The sequence below is a fragment of the Ambystoma mexicanum genome, chromosome 10 (genome assembly GCF_040938575.1).
Source record: "Ambystoma mexicanum isolate Mex_15411 chromosome 10, UKY_AmexF1_1, whole genome shotgun sequence".
NCBI lineage: Eukaryota > Metazoa > Chordata > Amphibia > Caudata > Ambystomatidae > Ambystoma > Ambystoma mexicanum.
The window spans coordinates 805,525,958-805,545,655 of NC_090932.1; the positions used below are offsets into that span (position 1 = coordinate 805,525,958).

The following is a 19,698-nucleotide window of genomic DNA, read 5'->3' on the forward strand; positions in this document are numbered from 1 at the left end:
GACAGAAGCCCCTACAAGGACTTCTCCCCTTGAGTTGGTGGGACGAATCAACTTCAAAGTAAGCCAACTGGACATTCTCTTGGAGTTGGTTGCATTTACACAGAGTTGCTGCTGGAAACCGAAACGCCAGGAAGATAAACAGATTGTGTGCGCTGCTTTTAAGTTGGTCAAGAGCTCCAGGAAGATCCTCCAGACTCCCAGGAAGCAGGACTGCCCGAGCCTGAGCCCCCCTCAACAGAGTGCAGGACCCCAGAAGCAAGCAAAGTCCATCTCGACAGCCAACCACAGTGCTATTTGCGGTAGTCGCAAGGAGCTGAAACACTGAAGTGCCACTTGTAGAAAAGATTGCCGGTTGCGAGCGGTGACCGTCCCATTGCAGTGCAGGAGTCCCCAGACGTCCTCCCTCTTGTACCCATGACTGAGGCCCGGGAACAGTGAGATCTGCAGAGCTGCACAGGAACAGAAGTCATCTGCTGCACTTTTTCTTCAATACAAAGGTACTGTAGAGTAAGAGAACGTACCTCTTGTTGTAGAGTTGCTTGCATCCTCTACTGTTAGGCAGAATTGCATGCAGTACTCTCTGGGACCACCACACATAATTAGGACTACAGGTGTAAGCAAGACCAACTTTTGGTATAAGTCTGTACCACACAGTTTGTTGGTAGCGAGCTGAGCAGCCAGGATTATCTCAAGAGTGAATGTGAGCAGTACATGTAGTTACACAGAGGACTTTCAATCACAGTGGTTCAAGTAGACACTTATACTCAAGGTTTCTTGGTAAAACACTGATTAATTTATTTACACAATCATTTGTAAAACATAACTAGAAGACAATTTATTATAGGCCAATAAACTTAATACAAAACTAAGTTTCAGACCGTTCGAGATCCCCTGAAAAAGGAGCCAAATGGCAGTTCAGTTACTTAGCAGTGAGCAAAAAGGACAAAAGTAAGTAGAATAGATTATATATACTTTCTAGGCAGTGCAAATAGTTTCAGTTCCCTAGAATAGTTCAATTCAAGTCAATAGGCCAGGCCAAGGTCCATGTGCTAGTGTTCTAGATAGGCAAGAGCAGTTCTGTTATCAAATGGTAAAGTCTTTGCAAAAGTTCTCAGTAGTAGTTTAGGCAAAAAAGAATCATTTGTGGGGTCACAAGCTGATTATGCCTGCAAGTTGGGAAAGTTTCCCGAACTTTCTCCGCAAGAGTGGCATTCTCTCAATCCGGATGGCACAGTACGTTTGTATGAAGAAAACAAATGTTGCTGAAGTCGTGGTTCCTGCAGATCTCGCTGGAAGAAGAGGGAGGATGTCGGGGGACTCCTGCACTGCACGGGATGGTTGAAGAAAGCAAACAAAATGGAGTCACTTCAGTTCCAGAAGCTGTAGATTCAAGAACAAATTGGTGTCCCTCTCCCAGGTTAAACCTAACCAGCCCATAGAATGGTATCCAGGTGTCTTATGAGTTGATTGTTCCCACCAACTCAAAAGGAAGAAGCCGTCCCTGAAGGAGCTTCCCTGTCGAATGGAGTTTGGCAACTCTGACCTGCAGCAGGGCTTCACCGGGCAAACCAACAGTCCAGTGGTTGCAGCAGCCGTCCTCTTCTAGCTCGACTTCAGTTCTTTCGTTCCAGTGGTCGACTGCCATCCAATCCACAAGACTTGCCTTTTAACCAGTTTTCTCCCTCTCATTCCAGCCTAGCTGCCACTCACCCAGCAGGGTGGCTGTCCTTGCCAGACAGCCAGCCAATCACGCCTGAGTGCATTTGGGTCTCCTAGGAGACTAAGCACAGGGGCTTTCGGCACCTCCCTCACTTCCAGCCCACCCCCAGAATCTCAGTCCTGAAGCCCGCCAAAGGCACACGAACAAAGGGACCAAACCTGGTTTGGCACGCAGAGAAACACTAGAAACACCTTTCCAAAAAAGAAATGGTGACAAAAGAAGACTGGGACACGTTTAAACAAAGGGGCTTAAGGCGCCCTCTTGAAAAACTTGGCTCCCGTGATTTTTAGCTATTGGTGTTCGCGGTCTGGATAAATCATGGTACTTCGTTGTAAAACCACTGCCATCAGCCTTTTTAATAGGAAAGGGTAGCATTTGACTGCTACATGAGTGTTTAGACACAGGGGACACTATGTAACCCCTCCAGCACTTAATTGTAAGATGATGTGTGCTGGGTGAATTGAAAAGACTAGTAAAATCAATTTCACTTTACATTCTCTGGGAAACATCAGTTTATCCCCAGAGAAGATATTTAAACATTTGGGAAGTCTAAAAGACATCCCTGTGTCAGTGCACTGAGGGGGCTATGTAACACATGAAAGGATGATGCCTATGGAGTTATCTAAAACGCCATAATCAGAGAACACAAATGTAAAACACATCAAAACACATGAGTGGGAAAAAAGGCTCTCTCTTTCCAGGTTAAAAAGTCAAGTCCTCAAAATCCAGCAAAGTTGGAATTAGCACATTTCCGAGAATTCTCCCCAACATCTACCTTTCACAAGTCTAACAGCTTGTGGCTCATTTGATTTGTCTTTCTTCAAAGACTTCTAAAACATTGTGCCAAGACATTCTACTTGCCTGCAAAGAAGTGCTACAGCTCATATAGACTTTTGCCTATTGACTTTGGCTTCGCATTTTTCACTGAATGACTTATTTGAGGAGTCTGAAAGTATTTGCGTGCTTAAGAATATTTGTGGTCTCTTGTATGTTCCAATAACCTTTCCTTTGACTTATTCCTACATGATTCTAAAAGCAACAGGGATATATTGATGTCCCCAGCACCGTAGCAATTGACGTCACTTGAGGGTGTAGGTTGTGTCTGGGCCATCCCAAAAGGGCATCTACTTATTTAGAAACATTAAGAGTGTGTATTTTATGAAGTATATTTGAGTGTTATTGTTATATTGCTCCCTTCTGAAGGCTTATTCTAACTGACTGATAAATTAATAAGTGTTTATTCAAGAAACCCTGTGTGTAAGTGTCTTTTTGAATACTTGTCACTGTAAATCTGTGTACCTCCCCCTACAGCTCACTCTGAACCCTCTTGAGAGAAGCCTGGCTGCTCAACATGCTACCAAAGTGGTGTGCCACCAATGATCTCTGCCTTAATGCCAGTAAGACCGATTCTCCTCATCGGCACACCCACCACCTCCTTTCCGGTCGCACTCTGGCCAGCCTCTTGGCCCACTTCCTTCTCCAACCTGTGAGGCTAAAAACCTCGGGTCATCTTCGACTCTACACACTCCTTCTCTCCTTACATCTCCAAGTCACACTACCAGCTGCACCTCCTCAGAGGTATTCTTCCTTTCCTCTACTTCCCCCAGCAGCTCAGTGTCTCCAGAGCTCTGGTTCTCGAGGCTGTTGCAGTAGTCCACCCTATTTCTAAATCTGCCTGCTTCTACTCTCCACCTTCTGCAACTCATCCAGAACAGGACTGCAAGACTTGTCCTTGGCCTCAAGCCCAAGGATCGTATCTCTCCAGGACTGAAATCTCTGCACTGGTTCCCAGTGTCTGCAATGATAAAGTTCAAAACCTTCTGCATTGTCCACAAAGCCGCCTGGGGCCTCAATACCTTCAACTCTCTTCCTAAATATCTTCCTTCTCGAGCTCTTTGCTCATCCGCCTCCAACTCACTCAGGATCAGTAGCTTCTCCAAGCAACGAGTTGGGGGTAGATTTCTTTTGATTGGGGCCTCCCTGAAACTTTAGGAGAATCATCTCCGGAAGCACCTCAAAACCTTCCTCTTTGCTTCTGCTTTCTCTCCTCCTCTCCCCTGCTAAACTCCTGACTGAAACTGTACTGGTTACCTGGTTACCCTCTGATCTCGGGCCAAGGTTCCCCCCCCCCCGCCAGATGCACACCTGCACTGCCTCCCAGGCAACCCCTGCACTTCGGGGCTGATTCTGTATACACTACAGTCCCCTCCAGCTCCTGACACTTGATGTCTGCACTCACCCCTGCACTTGCCACAAGCTGTCCACACTTTACCTATTGTTTTTATTCTATTTATTTTTTACTGTTGATCCTACATACTGTACTCCCCCCTACCCCCCCCTCCATCTTCCCCTCTCCTCCACTTGCGCGATCTCAATGCCACCAGGCCAAGTAAGAGTGTTGTGCGTCTTCCCTCCGTTACCCCTCAATTGCCTTGAAAAACGTGTATAGGCGCGTTATAAATGCCATATCATTCTCTACCAAGCACTTTAGAGTGAACACAGTGAGGTTTACAGTCATGCCATTATATTTAATGATACCTGGCAGTATAGGACACATTTGGACTGCACATCCTGCTAACTTTGTAAGCCTTTTGGGAGGCTTCATTATCTGCATGGGTAAGACTACAATGCAGATGCCAGTCTTACTGCCATTAGAGAATTTAAAACGGCAAAACATTGTCATTTTATGAAAAGGGTGAGTGATAGGTTGACAGTTGTTAAACCACAACTGGTCTTACAGTCTCGGGAGGATAGCTCAGCGGCAACGTGCTCGCCTTGGAAGCAAGACGACAGAGCAACAAAGGTTTGGTCCTTGCTTATAACCCTCTGGGTATTAAGCGCGTAATAAATAACCCACGATATATCTTAATATGTAAACAAATTAAATTTACCTCCACATTCCTCTATAAGGTTGGATATGGTTTCAGCTTCATCATCAGCCATTTTTAAAATGTTGCTTAGCCCGTCCAACACTACTTGTATGACTTGAGAATCTTTTACAGTTAACAAGTTGCAAAAAGGTGGAATAACATTTTGCTGGATAAGATAGGCAACCTAGAAAGACAAAGAAAAATTACACCATTAAAATAAACAGGCTACACGATATAAAACCATGGCAACATGCTTAGCAGAAAATCATCAGGTTCAGATCCTTAAAAGAAGCACTGCTAATTCAAGACCATTGTCTAAATCACTTGTCATTGAGAGCCAGACAAATTTCTTACGACACAGGGGGAACACCTTTAATACTAGCTGTGTGGTATATGCACTCTGTACTTTCAGTACCTTCCATTTCCGCAGCATCAGATTGCATCACTTCAAAAATCAGATTAGTGTTTTTCAATAGCAGATCAGGTAAGGGCTGGCCAATCATGGCCAGCCACTTCCCCAGGGTCGGTTGGTACTAGATTTCCAAAGCCTTGTTTCACTCGGACAAAGCACGGGCAGGACACCATGGAAGTGCATGCCCAAATGTTAAGGGAGTTTGTTAGGCAAAGTTTGAATGCAGTACCCTCTGGGAACACTACAAACAACTATGACTACTGTAAAACCAGATATTATATGAAGAGACTGGGTACGTCATCATTAGTAATTCATTACTCATTTAGGGATTCATTTATCCATCATTCATTCTGAGTAGTGATATTCGTTATCCATATTATTCAGCCATTTGGTTTGCTAGAGAAAGAGGCCCCGTTATATCAAGTGCCTTGTAGAGACATGTTCAGACATGTTATGTATGCAATTAGACACACACATGTGTGCACTTAGAAGTATGCATAGAGCCATGGTATAGCGCTTGGTTTGAGTGAATGCGTTAAGCACTAGAGAATGCATGAGGCCTGTGGCTCTGAAGCCATTCTGACACAGAAGAGCAGCTCCACTAGGTTGCGCTGACATTGTTTTGAGTTACACTGGTACATGGAATGTCGACAGACAGATTAGGTCGCCTTTGCCCGAGTAGAAGCGAAGTAGAAGGAAGCTTATCAGGCCCTGGCTTGCTCGCAGACAGAATGGTGGAAGCATTCGCAGGGAGTGAGGTGCTCTGCACAGATGCAGACGAGAGAGGGATTTCAGTAAGCTGAGAGCTGTCAATGAATGGAGAAATGGGAGCATAGGATGGTGTTTCGTAACACAGACAGGAGAAGGCCATAGAATACAGACAAGATACGATGTACAATGTCACTGTGAATAAGAACACACTGGACATAGAGATAGAACAAGATGCAAACACAGACCTTCAGGCACTGTCCGAATTTAGAAATGCTGGTTTGACAGGAGAGTTTTGACATGTAACCATGGAGAAAGAGTCATGTGATTTGACACTAACTGGGAGCTTGAAATGAGCAGTACTTCTATAAGAGAAAGAAACGTTTGGGGAAGTGTTTTGGATGCAGCTTGGAGGCGGTTTGGCAGAGAGACTTTGAGACTCGGATGACTTTGGCTGACATGTAGTTTGGTGAAGTATTCAGGGAGAGCTGATAAGAACAGATGAGATTGTTCGGCAAAGGAGCTTGGGCCGGAGACCCGACCACTGAGAGGCCAAGGAGAGAGGCCCTGACTGGCTGGCTGCAAGGGAGCGGGAGAGGAGATATGGGACACATTCGAGATTGGGAAGCTTGCACATGCAAAGGGGAGTATTGCTGACCGAGTATGAGGCCTAATTGATTGATGAGACATGCAAATGGAGAATTAGGACATACACTCACACAGAGCTTTTTGTTTGATAGAAGGGGAGATCAGACAGGGATTGTCCAAGAGGGAGAGTGATGTGGATTGGAGAGGAATGCTGAATGCTGACACTTGCCATATGTATTTTGCCATTAGCAATTGCAATGCTAACACTGCATTTGTTATTAGGCATGCAGTGTTAGCATTATAGATCCAGTGATAGATTGCTGGATAATTGATAGATTGCTTGCATAGAAGCCAGTATGCTTTGCTAGTACGGTTTATCATGCCTTGCTTTGCATGAATAAAATTGAATTGATTCATGTGTTTTGTGTCTTATGTTTGTGTGTCCATAGCATAGCAATTTGGCAGTAACAGTGCACAATCGCCCTGAGATACATTTGTAGGGGGGGGGGGGCAGAGTCCACACCCCCCTGAGGTAGAGTTGCAGTTTGACAAATTGGTCGCCCATGTGGGGCTAGGCCAAAGGTTGATCTTTTTTTGGAAACCGACTACAGGTATTGGCAACCCAAGATTTGGTATACGCTTGTACTACAAAGTTATGGTAGCGTGTGGAGCAGCCAGGCTTTTCAAAAGGGGAAATGTGATCTGTAGTTGAGTTACACAAATATTCAGTTACAGGTATTCAAATAAACTTACACTCAAGGTTTCTTGCATAAACAATGTATTAGTCAGTTATAAAGCCTTCTTCAGAAGGGAGCAATAGACTAGTAAAAGATAAATATACTTCAATACTGTGCACTCTTTAAAAAGTAAAAGACAAACGTTATTAGAACACAAGAAATACAAATAATTATAAACATGGCAAATACTTTCAGATAGCTCTTGGAAGAGTCATTCAATTCAAAAGGCTAAGCCAAAGTCAACAGGCCAAAGTCTTTGTATAGGATGAAGTGTAAATGGAAAAGTCTTTGCACAAGCTCGTATGAGTTTTTGATAACAGGCTTGGTCGGTCGGAGTGTCTTCCAAAAGCTTTTGGCCAGCTTACAAGCAACGCACACAATCTGGGGTCCCTCTCCCTGGCTCTACGGTTTCCTGTAGCACTCTGACGAAACAACCAGCTCCGAGATGGGTGTCCAGGTGGCTTACTTGGGAGTTGATTGGTCTCACCAACTCATCCTTGCAGGGCTTCTCGTCGATGCGAACTTGGCGATTCGGACTTGCAGCAGGGCTTCACCGGGCAAACCAATGGTCCAGGAGTTGCAACAGCTGTCCTCTTCAAGCTCTTCGGTTCCTTCGTCCAGTGGTCTACTCTGCCTTCCAAGACAAAAGACTGCTTTTATTCAGTTCTCTCCCATTCATTCTAGCCTAGTTGCCACTCACCCAGCAGGGAGGCTGTCCTTGCCGGACAGTCAGCTAGCCAATCACAGAGTGGATTTTGGTCTCCTAGGAGACAAAGTACAGGGAGTTTAGAGCACCTCCAACACTTCCTGCCTACCACAGACACTCTGGAGCCAGAGACGGGTTTCACTCCAGAAGCCAGCCAAAGGCGAATGAACAAAGACCAAACCTGGGTTGGCGCGCAGAGAAAAACTCAAGGACCTTTCCAAAAAGAAATGGCAAGACCGGACCCGTTTTAACAAAGGAGGCTTCAGTGCCATCTTGAAAAACATGGCTCCCGCAATTTAATGTTACCAGAGCTACGAATATTTTGCGGTCGGGAAAAATCATGGTAAAACCACTGCCAAAATCCATTCTGAGAGGAAAGGGTAGCATTTGAATGCTACATGAGTACCTAGACACAGGGGATACTAAGTAACCCCTCCAGCACTCTATTGTAAGATCGGTGTGCTGGGTCTAGGAATTTAAAAGACTAGTAAAGTCAATTTAACTTTACTTACTATTAGAAATAGTAGTTTATCCCAGAGAAGGTAGTTGAACCTTGGGAAAGCCTGAAAGGCTTCCCTGTGTCACTGCACCGAGGGTGCAGTGTGACACAAATGAAAAAGATGCCTATAGAATTGTTAGACTCCATAACCAAAGGAAACACAAAGGTAAAACATAAAAATACGATTCTAGAACTGCTAGCTCAGGAGATGGCAGCATAGTGGCTGTGCGCTCCTGTGCCCTGAATGTACCTTCTTTCATAATGGCTGATCAGAAGACTGAAGAGACCTCCCAACCGGCAAAACGACAAAAGGGAAGGGAAGATACTGATTCAAGGGATAAGATTCTGGATCTCCTTACCAAAGTGACTCTTGATATTGCTGAGATTACGGCAAAGATGATCAACACTGAAGAGATATATTCTGATCTGTCTACAAAGGTTTCTGAGATTGAGGATCATCTTACAGTTACTGATGAAAAAACAGTGAAGCTCTGATAAAATCAGGGACCTGGAAATACAAAATGGAAAACTAATGCTTAAGGTGTCGGAACAAGAACATTTTTCTATGGGAAACATCAGGCTGGCTGGTTTTCCGGAAAATGTGGAACATGGAAATCCAATGAGCTTCTTGGAGAAGGCGTTGGTTTCAGTCATGAAATTGGATCCAAACACCCCCTTGGAAATAGAAAGTGCCCATAGGGCACTGGGTCAGAACCCATCATTGGGTCAAAAACCAAGGCATTTTATAGTGAAATTCCTGAGATTCCCCATGAGAGAACTAATTTTGAAAAAATCTTGTGAGTTGGGGGGGATCTACAGTGGGGTGGTAACAAAATTATGATCTTTGGAGATCTGAGCAGAGATGTTTTGAACAGGAGAAGGCTGTTTAATGTGGCAAAAGAAAAATGCAGGATCAGGAAATTGCAGTATTACATGGTGTATCCGGCAATTTTGAGGGCGATTGTTGATGGCCAGACTCACTCTTTCTCAGATCATAAGTTTGCAGAAACCTTTCTATCTGGTGCAGGGACTGCACCCAGGGACACTGCATCTAGGTCCCAGAGGACCGTTTCAACGAAGAAAAAAAAAGAGGACTGTCTGGTGAGGAACTGGTGTTTTTGTTCAGTGGCTTTATCATCGGTTTTTGTTTTATTGCCTGTTTTGATATTTATATTTTACATTTTACAATATATATTTTTGAATGTAAAATGTGTTTTTACTATGAGCGGAGTTTGTTCCTATTTTTTCGTTATATTATAATGTTCACGTCAGGTTATACAATGCTACAGAGCTGTGAGAAGCTGCGAGGGATTTCAAGTAAAGGACTCTGTTGCGCTCGTCTGTATCACATGACTTTGGAGCAAATGGACGTCGTGCCGTGAATGGCTGAGCAGGATCCAGGAAGAGTCATAGATCAGCTTTGCTTCGGTTATTAACGTGCAGGAAACTTTACGGAGAACAGAGGCAGCTGGGAAACACTAGCTGGTAATTATACTGGCACGCTTCATTGCCAATGTCTGCACTGTGTATGCTGTGTGCTCAGCGTATTTATTTTGGTGATACCTCTCTGACACATAACAATGCTTCCTGTACTGTGTTTTATGAGGCGTGTGTGATTTCCCGTACGAACATGCTGCTACAGTTTCATAGCTTGCACTAACGCAGGTGGCTTCTGTCACTCTCCGCTCCCGAGTATGCATTCTCTGTGTTGCATTTGGATTGAGCCATCTTGCTGCCCACGTATCTTTAACAACGTTCCAGGAGAGACCTCGAGGACGGCATGTTTTCTGCGTGTTCCACTGACACGAGCAATCGAGATTCTGTGAAGGCGGGCGACCCCGGTTTCAAAGATATAGTAGCACATTAGTCATGGAGCGAGCGCGGAGCCTCTCCTTATTAGTGAAGGAATGTGGCATAAGCTTGGCTTCCACAAACCATAACAGTCAATTACGTGAAGCAAAATAATGGCAAATATAAAACGCGTAGCAACATAAATGTAACGGGATTCGAGGAGGGTCAAGTGATCCGTTTACTGATGTGTAAACAAAGAGGGAGAGAGGAAGAGAGAAGTTGCAACTGAAAAAAATGCACGGCGCTGCAATCACGTAATTGGATATTAAATTTGGGATTGGTTTCGAGTTGCAAAAAATCCTTTCCTCGTCTTGGTTACCGTCTGTCAGCGCTGCAGTATTAAAATGAATGAAAGAGAATAGAGGCTTACACAGAGTTTTCCGAAATCAGCACGGAATAGGCTTTGAAAGTGTGTTCTTCTGTACAAGGTTGGGTTGTGACAAGCAGATAGTTAACAGCGTTTTCCTTGATAGGGACTGTTCCTGCAGGAGCAAGGCATTGTTTATGGCTCTGGCATGGAAGGCTTCTGCTCTCAGAGTGTCGCGCCTCTCTTGGAAAAACAGATGGCTTTTAATTTATCTGACTCCGCAAAGGCAGTCCTGATTTATGGATCAAAACATGTTATGGTGTTCTGAAGTCGGCTTATAAGCTGTCAAGGTGGCGCTGGGTCGGTCTGATGACTGACTAAACCTTTTGACCTTGTTGTCTTCCATGTTTTTTTTGGTTACTGCAGTGGTTTCATCTGTTCATGAACTCTGCATTTTTTGCATAAGCAGAGGACCACAACTTTTTTACAGCAGGTGTGGGCGGAATACATTATTTATCTATTTATTCTTTCTTCTGATGTGTTCTGCCTCTCTTGCTACCTGCTGGTTTATGGCTAGTCTTGGCCCTGGTATTCCGGTGATTTGTCAGTGCTGTCAGGGGTTGGGGGAATATTTAAATATGTTAATGCTGTGATGTAAGGTTTTAAACTGATGTTTATGTATCCGACCGGATATCCTTTACCAAATGGGTTCTTCTATATTGAGTGAATACTGGATTTGCTGGAACCAATGATTGGATATATGTATGCATGTGGATTCATTTGGGGCATTAGGGTTATGAATGTTTGATTTTGGCCTCTTATTGTTTGTATATTGATTGTGAGTGTGGATTTTTTTGTGTTACTTGAATGGCTGGAAGTGATTGTGAGTGCTTGGTAGATGTGTGATTGGTTGTAATACACGGGAATGACATGTTTAAGACAATCTGTCTACTGAGCTTTAGACCATCATTCGCTGATGTTTTCTTATGTGGTCTACTGGGATGCTTTATGTAGAAAGTTCTTTTGCAATCTCTTTTTTGCACATCAATTTTCTTCAAATGGTTCTATTGTAGGTACACTGAGGATTGTGTATGCATATGTTTGGTTATTTTGTAGATGCAGCCATGTGTTACATTCAGTATGGGGGAATTAGTTCTGGATTTATGGGGTTTTGAACTTTTGTTTTGCTCCCTTGGGGTTTCACAACTTCTTAGGGAATGAGCATAGTGCCGATATTCGCTTAGATGGTATGGTTGTAGTGATTCTATTGAGGTCTGAAATTCTGTATGTTTGTTTATGTGGATTGGGATGGGAATTGGGGGATCTGGGGGTTGTCCTAACTGAATGAGTTTCACGGGTTGGTTGGAAGAAAATGGTGATGATACGATTGGGTAGGGATTCAGCCAAGGTGGTTGCTTGGCTAATTAACGGAGGGGTGGCTGGCTACCTCTGGGTTGGGTTTGGGACAAAGTCTGGACTGGGGGTTTGGGAGGAGATACTGGGGGTTATGATTGAATATGTAGGTTTTTAAATTGTTTTTGGGGATTAGGTGTTGGGAGGGATTTGTGACAATTCGGAACAGAAGGGTTGAACTGATGTGTTGCTTATAAATTGGGCATGGGATCCTAGGGTTGCAGTTCAGTGGAGAGGTTTTGTGCTCTTGGGAATTATCGTTTAATCCGGTTGATGGATTATTTGCAATTTAAATGTCTTATTTGTGTTGATTGTTGTATGTCTGTTTATTGTGATGTATGTCTGTGGGGGTGGGGGGAGGTGGAGGGGGGGCTTTAAGGTTCCACACCAACTTTTGCTGAGTCTATGGTTTTTAAGGATTTTTGAATTGCTATGCGATTCCTGGTTTTCGAGCTTATGTCCTGGATGGTTCGTGCAAATAGCCTAGTGTTTGTACTTGATAGGTCCTGATGGGATCTTTGAATTTTGTGACTTGGAATGTCAAAGGGCTGAATTGTCAAAAAAAAAAAAAAAGGAATGGGATGGTTCGGTTACGACGTGAGCGGGCGGATGTTATTTTCTTACAAGAAACGCACCTGATAGACAATCCAATTAATTTTTTTGGGGCATCAAAGTCTATGAAGGTTCTGTTAAATTGTTATTCTGGAAGTTCAAGGGGAGTAGGATTGCTGCTTCGGAAGAATTTGGGAATGTTGGTTGAAAATGTACTTATGGATGATGGTGGACGGTATATTTTAGTGGATGTTAAGCATGAAGGAAGAATGATGACCTTAGGATCGGTGTACAGTCCATGCTCAAATGGAATACATTTTTTTAAGGAATTGGCGGATTCTTTGAAAAGGATGAATGGCGAGTATATGGTTATCAGAGGAGATTTCAATTGTGTTTTGGATGCTGCCTTGGATAAATCATCAACATGCAGGTCACAGGCTAGGGGCTGAGTAATGCCTTTCGTGTTTTTGATACTTTTGATTTGGTGGATAGTTGGAGATCACTTCACCCCACAGAGAAGGGTTTTTCATTTTATTCTGCGGCTCATCATACTTCTTCTAGACTGGATTATTTGTTGATTTCTGATAGAATGATTGATGTTCTTAAGACGGTGGAAGTTGGGGAGAGGTGTCTTTCTGATCATGCGCTGGTAAAGTTGAACATGGATCGATCTCTACATCGTCCTACCAGTGTTAAATGGAGACTTAAGACTTTCACACTACAAGAGGAGAAAGTCTGTGAGGCTATTAATGTTTTCATCGTTCATTTTTTTTAAGACAATGTGGGTTCAGCGGACTGTATGATAGTGTGGGACGCATTTAAGGCAACTATAAGAGGGGAATTGATCAACAGGACAGCAAGAGTAAGGAGGGAGGGGGAATGAGTATTAGAGGGCTGGAATTGGAACTCAAGGCACTACAGCGGGAGTATGCTCTATCTGGTAAAGGGGAGGATAGACTGAAGATGGAGGGTGCTAGGAATAAATTAATAAAAATGGTGGCGGAACAAGCTGAGAAAGGTCTATATTTCATGAGGCAGAAATATTGGGAGGAGGGAGATAAGGGCGGGTGATTGCTTGCTAGGAAATTGAAAAGTTTGTCAGCTAGGTCGTTTGTGCAGAAGATGGAGGATGCAGTTGGGGATGTGAAGGTTAGAAGTATTGATATTTGTGAATGCTTTAGAGCCTATTATGCTTCTCTTTATGCGGATGCATCGCAAGCTGAGGATGGTAAGCTAGTGGAGTTTTTTGACAGAATAGACCTTCCTTTTTTAACCGAGTAGGGTAGAGGCGCTTGATGCTCGGATTGCGGAAACGGAGATTGTGGATGCTATTAATCACCTTAATATGGGCAAATCTCCAGGTTCGCATGGGTTGCCCGTTGAGTTTTATAGAGCGTTTAGTTCAGTTTTAGTGCCTAGATTGTGTGTTTTATTTAATATGTTTTTCGGATGGAGTATTATGTCCAACGATGCAAGAGGCGATCATTACCCTCATTCCAAAACGGGGTAAAGCTTTGTCAAGATGTGCTAATTATCGTCCTATTTCTTTGCTTAACGTGGATGTAACAATATTTGCAAAGGTTATGGCAACTAGGTTGCAAAGATTCATGGGTGAATTAATAGGCAGTTCAACAAATGGGGATCATGGTTGATAGATATGGCGATAATATTAGGACATTGCTGAATGTAATGGGGTTGTCCCGTGCTAAGGAGGAAGACTTATTTTCTTTGACGCTGAAAAAGCGTTTGTGTGAATTGGTCGTTCCTGAATTTTACACTGCTTCGAATGGGCTTTGGCCCGCAGTTCTTGAATGCTATAGGTGCGCTGCAACATAATATTTCGGCTACAATTTGGATAAATGGTGTTTTGTCTCAGGCTTTCCGGTTGTATAAGGGAACTAGGCAAGGGTGTCCTCTTTCACCCCTTTTGTTTAATTTGGTTCTGGAGCCGCTGTTAGTATATCTTAGGCAGGAGCGGACCATCTGTGGCTGGAAGCTGAGGAATGATGAGGTGAAAGTCCTAGCATATGCTGACGATTTGACGGTGGTCTTGAGGAACCCAGAGGTGGGCGGACCTTTATTGAGAAATATGTTGCAGGAGGTGGGAGAATTGTCTGGCTATAAGGTAAATTGGAGTAAAACGGTAGTTTTTCTACTTCGATGAATCCGTTGAATAGGAGGCTGTTGGATTGGAATGGCCAATGGGCTGATGTTTCGGTAAAATATTTAGGAGTCTACTTAATGCGCGATGTTAAGAGAATGGTGGAATACAATGTAGAAAAATTGAAAGACATTTTGCTGAAAGATGTGCAGAAATGGGAAAGGTTAACAGTGTTTGGGCAAGAATCAATGCTATCAAGATGATGATGTTGCTACATTTTATTCAATCACTCCCCCTTAAGTTTACTAAACGAATGCTCTGGAGCATGGATAGGATTTTCATGGAATTCCTATGGGGGAAGGGTAACAAGCCGAAAATTCCAAGATATATTTTGGTGCGTAGAGTTAAAGATGGGGGATATGGTTATCCGATATTGGAGAATTATTTTAAGGGCATTTTATTAAAGAAAGCTTTATTATTTTAAGCAGAGGCGGGCACCAGACCCATATTGGCTTTTAATAGAAAGGGAACTGTTGTCTCCTTTTTCTTTGGATTGTTTATATTCTTATGAGAGACTGCCGAATTCTAGTGCTAAATTGGAAGCTCTAGTGGTTTCAAGGTCAGCTTTGGTTGCTTGGATTCTGGGGTGTGGACAATCTTTGTACTTGTATGCTTCGACTTCTATTTGGTTGAATCCGGGTCTAACCATTAATAAGATGCTTAATTGGAGGGGTTGGGTTAATAGGGGTGTTCTGAAGATAGGGGATGTATGGAGAGGGGGGGGAAGGATGGTTCCGTTTGGAGAATTGGTCAATTGTTATGGGTTGCATAACAGGGAGGCGGGTAGGTATGGATTTTTAGAGCGGTTACTAGTAGAAAGGATATAAATGTTGAGTGAACCTTTAGGTGGTAGTCCTCATATTTTTGAGATCTTCGCTATATCTCCTCAGACGGTTTCTTCATGTTAAGTTGATGCCTCCGCAGGATTGTATGAGGAATTCATGGGACCAGTTGCGCCTGAAGTGGGTGTGTGAATTGGGAACTGACCTGTCAGAGAATTTGTGGGATAATAGCTGGAGGGCTTCGGTGAAGGCCAAGGTTGATTTGAATCCGAGGTATATTCAACGTCTTTTGGGTCGTATTTATTGGACGCCGGGGAGGATGAAAGGGAGAGGTTTGACTGATGTGGACTTATGCTGGGGGTGTGGAAGCTTGAAAGGGACTTATCTGCATGTGCTCTGGGAGTGTAGTAGAGTGGTAGACTTCTGGCGAGAGGTTTTAGATAGTATTGATATGGTAGCTGGTATGTTCTTGCCTAGTACCTTTCTACCAGTGATTTTCCTTTCAACTGACGGTTGGAATGTGGAGTTGTGGGACTATTCGGATTGGATTGATAGGGCATTGTTGATGGCCATAAAACAAATAATGAAGGTGTGGAAATCTAGGAAGAAGCCGCATTGCGAGAATTGGGTGTCGGATATGCGGACACTTTCTTGGTATGAGAAGACTCAGGCAATTCGACATCATAGGGAAATTGAATATGAGGAAAGGTGGGGGTCATTTCATGATCTTTTTGGATAAGGTGTAGGATTTGGTTTTTCCGTTAATGGATTTTGAGATTGGGGGGGTGGGTAGGGGTGTTTGTTTTGTGCTGCTGTTGGTCTTGTTTTGTGTTCTGTCTTGTTATGGGGTAGGAGGGTGGGGAGGATTTTTGATTTTTTTGTTTTTTTCTCTGAAAGGCTGTTCACTTCGTGTGTAATTTATATTATAATGAACTACTGTATGCGATGCGTTCTTTCACTTATTCTCACTCTGACATTTCTGATGTTGCTCAGTTGTATCGTTTCATATAAATGTATTAAATAAAGTTGGTAAAACATAAAAATACGAGAGAGTGGAGAAAAAAAGTCACTCTCCAGGTAAAATAATCAAGTCCTCAAAATCCAGCAAACTTGCTGGGGTTCTCCAAGGTGAAGGGAATTAGCACATTTGAGAATTCTCCCCAACACTCGTCCTCCCCAGACTAAGGGACAGGAGGATTTAATCCACCCCTGGATGAATCTCCTTACTCCAGTCATACATTCTGGAGAGACCATCAGCATTTTGGCGATTACACCCGGACCTCGGAGGACTGCGACTGGCTGATCCCACCTTCTGAGGTTGCTCAAGTCACACCTATCCTGACTAAAATGGCAATCAACAACCTTACAATTGTCCAACCTAACTACCTCATTGCAACAGGCGCAGGATCAAATGCAACTTACCCGTGCATGACAAATGACAGAAACCTCAAACTCTGTGCCAGACTCACCAAACTGCACGAACCACTTAAAAGATCACTACCCCCGATAAATGAGAAATCAAACCGCCCCACTGGTGAGAAGTTTAATATGTCCAACTGGGCCACTTCCTCGCCTCTGCTTTACGAGGACGCTAATCGGCAATCTGTACACAAGCTTAAGATAGCTAAGCCCAATCTACTCACTCTTATCCATGCCACAGCCACTATTGAGGCACCTCTCCTTAAAGGAGCACTCAAACGCCAGATCTCGGGTAGCCCATGCAACGGACATCTCTGACTTAATACTGGAAAGTAATTTGGACTTCCTTGCTATAACGGAATCCTGGCTACATGACGCAGCAGGTCCTTTGCTTATGCTGGCTATCCCAGACGGATATATACGATATTTAGACAAGACCGAGATGAAACTCGAGGCGGCGGTATCGCTATCATTTCTAGATCTAGCCTCTCTTTGAGACTAGCCCCCCACACATTACACAATCTTGTGAAGTCCTCACTGCTAAACTCCCTCTAATTCCCAGTCACATACTAGCCACTTAATCTACAGACCGCATGGTCCACTTGGGACATTTCAGGAGGATATTTACAGCCTACTATCTAACAACCACCCAATTACTACTACTAGGTGACTTCAACCTAGGATCGAACAATCTAGTGGATAAACAAGCCTTCAAAATAGCCAATATCCTCTGAGAATTAGGCTTGTCACAAAAGAATCAACAAACCTACCCAAAATAAAGGGAGAACCTTAGACTGGGTAGTTGATTATAATTGCATTGCCACCATCGCCTCCATCACACCACAACCGTGGACAGACCATTCCCTTGTGTTTTTCACATTATCAACTATTAGACCAACCCCGGTGGCCCTACCTACTGCCCCTCCTTGCCCAACAAGGGACAAAAAGAATCACAGTGGACAAAGTAATCCCTGCCATTCTCCCTACCTTAAACTCACTGGCTGATAATCTAGACCCTGGTACATTGGTCCACGAATACAACAAAATTATGCTTACCACACTAGACCAAAAAATAAATTATAATCGCTCCACTCAAACCTAGACCCAGTAAACCTAAATCTCATCTAAATAAGTGGTTTACCCCCCCCCCCCCCAGTAAAAGGACCTACGTCTCCTAAAAAGAAATGTGAAACCACTTGGAGATTATTCCCCTCCAATGACAATAAATCTAAGCTAACTAAAATTTCTTCGCAATACAAAAATTAAATCTGCCTGGCAAAATGAACGAACGTATTGCCAAAGCATACTCTAGTATGAAGGAATTATTCACCATATTAAAAGACGTAGAGTCCCCGATTCCTACACCTGACATCTGCATTAAAAGTAAGACATGGTGCTCAGATATTCAACATGCACTATCCAATAAAATAACCACTCTTCAAAATAAAATTGCCCCCCAAAAAAAAGAAATACCTTGAATTTACCACCACAATCAGATAAGCTCCCCCTTCTAGCGAAATACCCACTGACCAGACTGCCAGATTCCACTTCACTAAAACCCCCATAGTAGAGGTACAGAAAGTCATCCTATCTCTCAAGCCGTCCAATTGTAAAGGTGATCTTTGCCCAGCTCAGAATATAAAAGATGCTGCTAGAGATCTTGCACCTTTCATTTCTAAACTGATCAATGCCTCCTCCTCGTCTGGTACTATTCCTTCTAACTTGAAACAATCATGGGTACTCCCACTTCTAAAGAAGCAAACGTTAGACCCACTTATTTCTACTAACTACCGTCCCATCACGACAGTACCATTCTTACTCAAAATACTTGACAAGGTCGCATACACCCAGGTCCAAAAATATCTAGAACTGCATAAACTCCTGGAAGCAAGACAATCTGGCTTCAGTCCATTACATGGGACAGAAACTGCCCTCAGTGACTTAAAAACATAGGTTGATGAGTTAAGAGATAAGGTAAAACAGCCCTCTTCCTACTGCTAGATCGCTCAGCTGCATTCGACCTAGTGGATCATAAGGTCCTTTGTAGTCACTTGGACTCAGCAGCTCACTTTTTCGACAGAGGCCATCAGATGGATAGAATCATTCCTGAGCGATAGAACGATGAGGGTCTTCTCCCCATTGGCAGCTGCGGACCCTGTCCCTATCACGTGTGGGTGTACCCCAGGGCTCCTGTGTCTCCCCTACATTATACAATATATTCACCAAGCCTGTTCGATGATCCGGACCATCTGGGTTTCACCTACACTAACTATGCAGATGATACCTCAGATTCTCCTCCCACTTTAGGGGGATCATAACAAAGACTTAGCATTGGTGAATAGAGTATTATCATCCAGGCATGGATGGCCACCCACGGTTTATGCCGGAATGATAAGATGGAGCTCATTATCCTGGGGACCCACCTTAACCTTAAGAAATTAGACCATGAATATTCTTCATTCACCATCGATGGAAACCTCATTAGGGTAGCTAAGGAGGTAAAAACCCCTGGCTTTTACCTTGACTCTACCATGTTCTTTGACAAACAAGTGAAATCTTTGGCCACCACCGCGTACACCTGTAAGCTCAGGGCAAGTAAATCATTCCTCTCAAATGACAGCTGTATGATCCTGGCCAGGGCACTAATACTCTCTAGGCTAGATTACTGTACTGCTCTTTACAAAGGTGTGAATAAAAGAAAACATCTCTGCAACCAGACTCTCTACTCAAAATACTTCTAAAAATGGTCTCCCTTACCAACAAAGCACTAAACAATGCTGCCCCTAGCTACCTTGTAGACCGACTACACAGAAGAATGTCTATGAAACCCACGAGAACGAGCAACAAAGCATCTAAACTCTGGAACTCCTTGCCACACCGGCTTAGAGCAGATCAACCGTACATACCATTTAGAATTACATTAACATGCTCAAATTCTACTGAACACTAGCGTGTGCCGCTACATTATCCTCA

The 19,698-nt window shown here is 43.5% G+C and overlaps 1 protein-coding gene across 1 annotated transcript in view; it reads right to left on the reverse strand.

Annotated features, from left to right (window-relative positions):
* Positions 1-19,698, reverse strand: part of KPNA4 (karyopherin subunit alpha 4) — a 422,537-nt gene that overhangs the window by 69,651 nt on the left and 333,188 nt on the right. Inside the window, exon 15 of the mRNA XM_069618469.1 lies at positions 4,612-4,774. Within this exon, the coding sequence (XP_069474570.1) occupies positions 4,612-4,774 (163 nt within the window). The remainder of the gene's footprint in view (positions 1-4,611; positions 4,775-19,698) is intronic.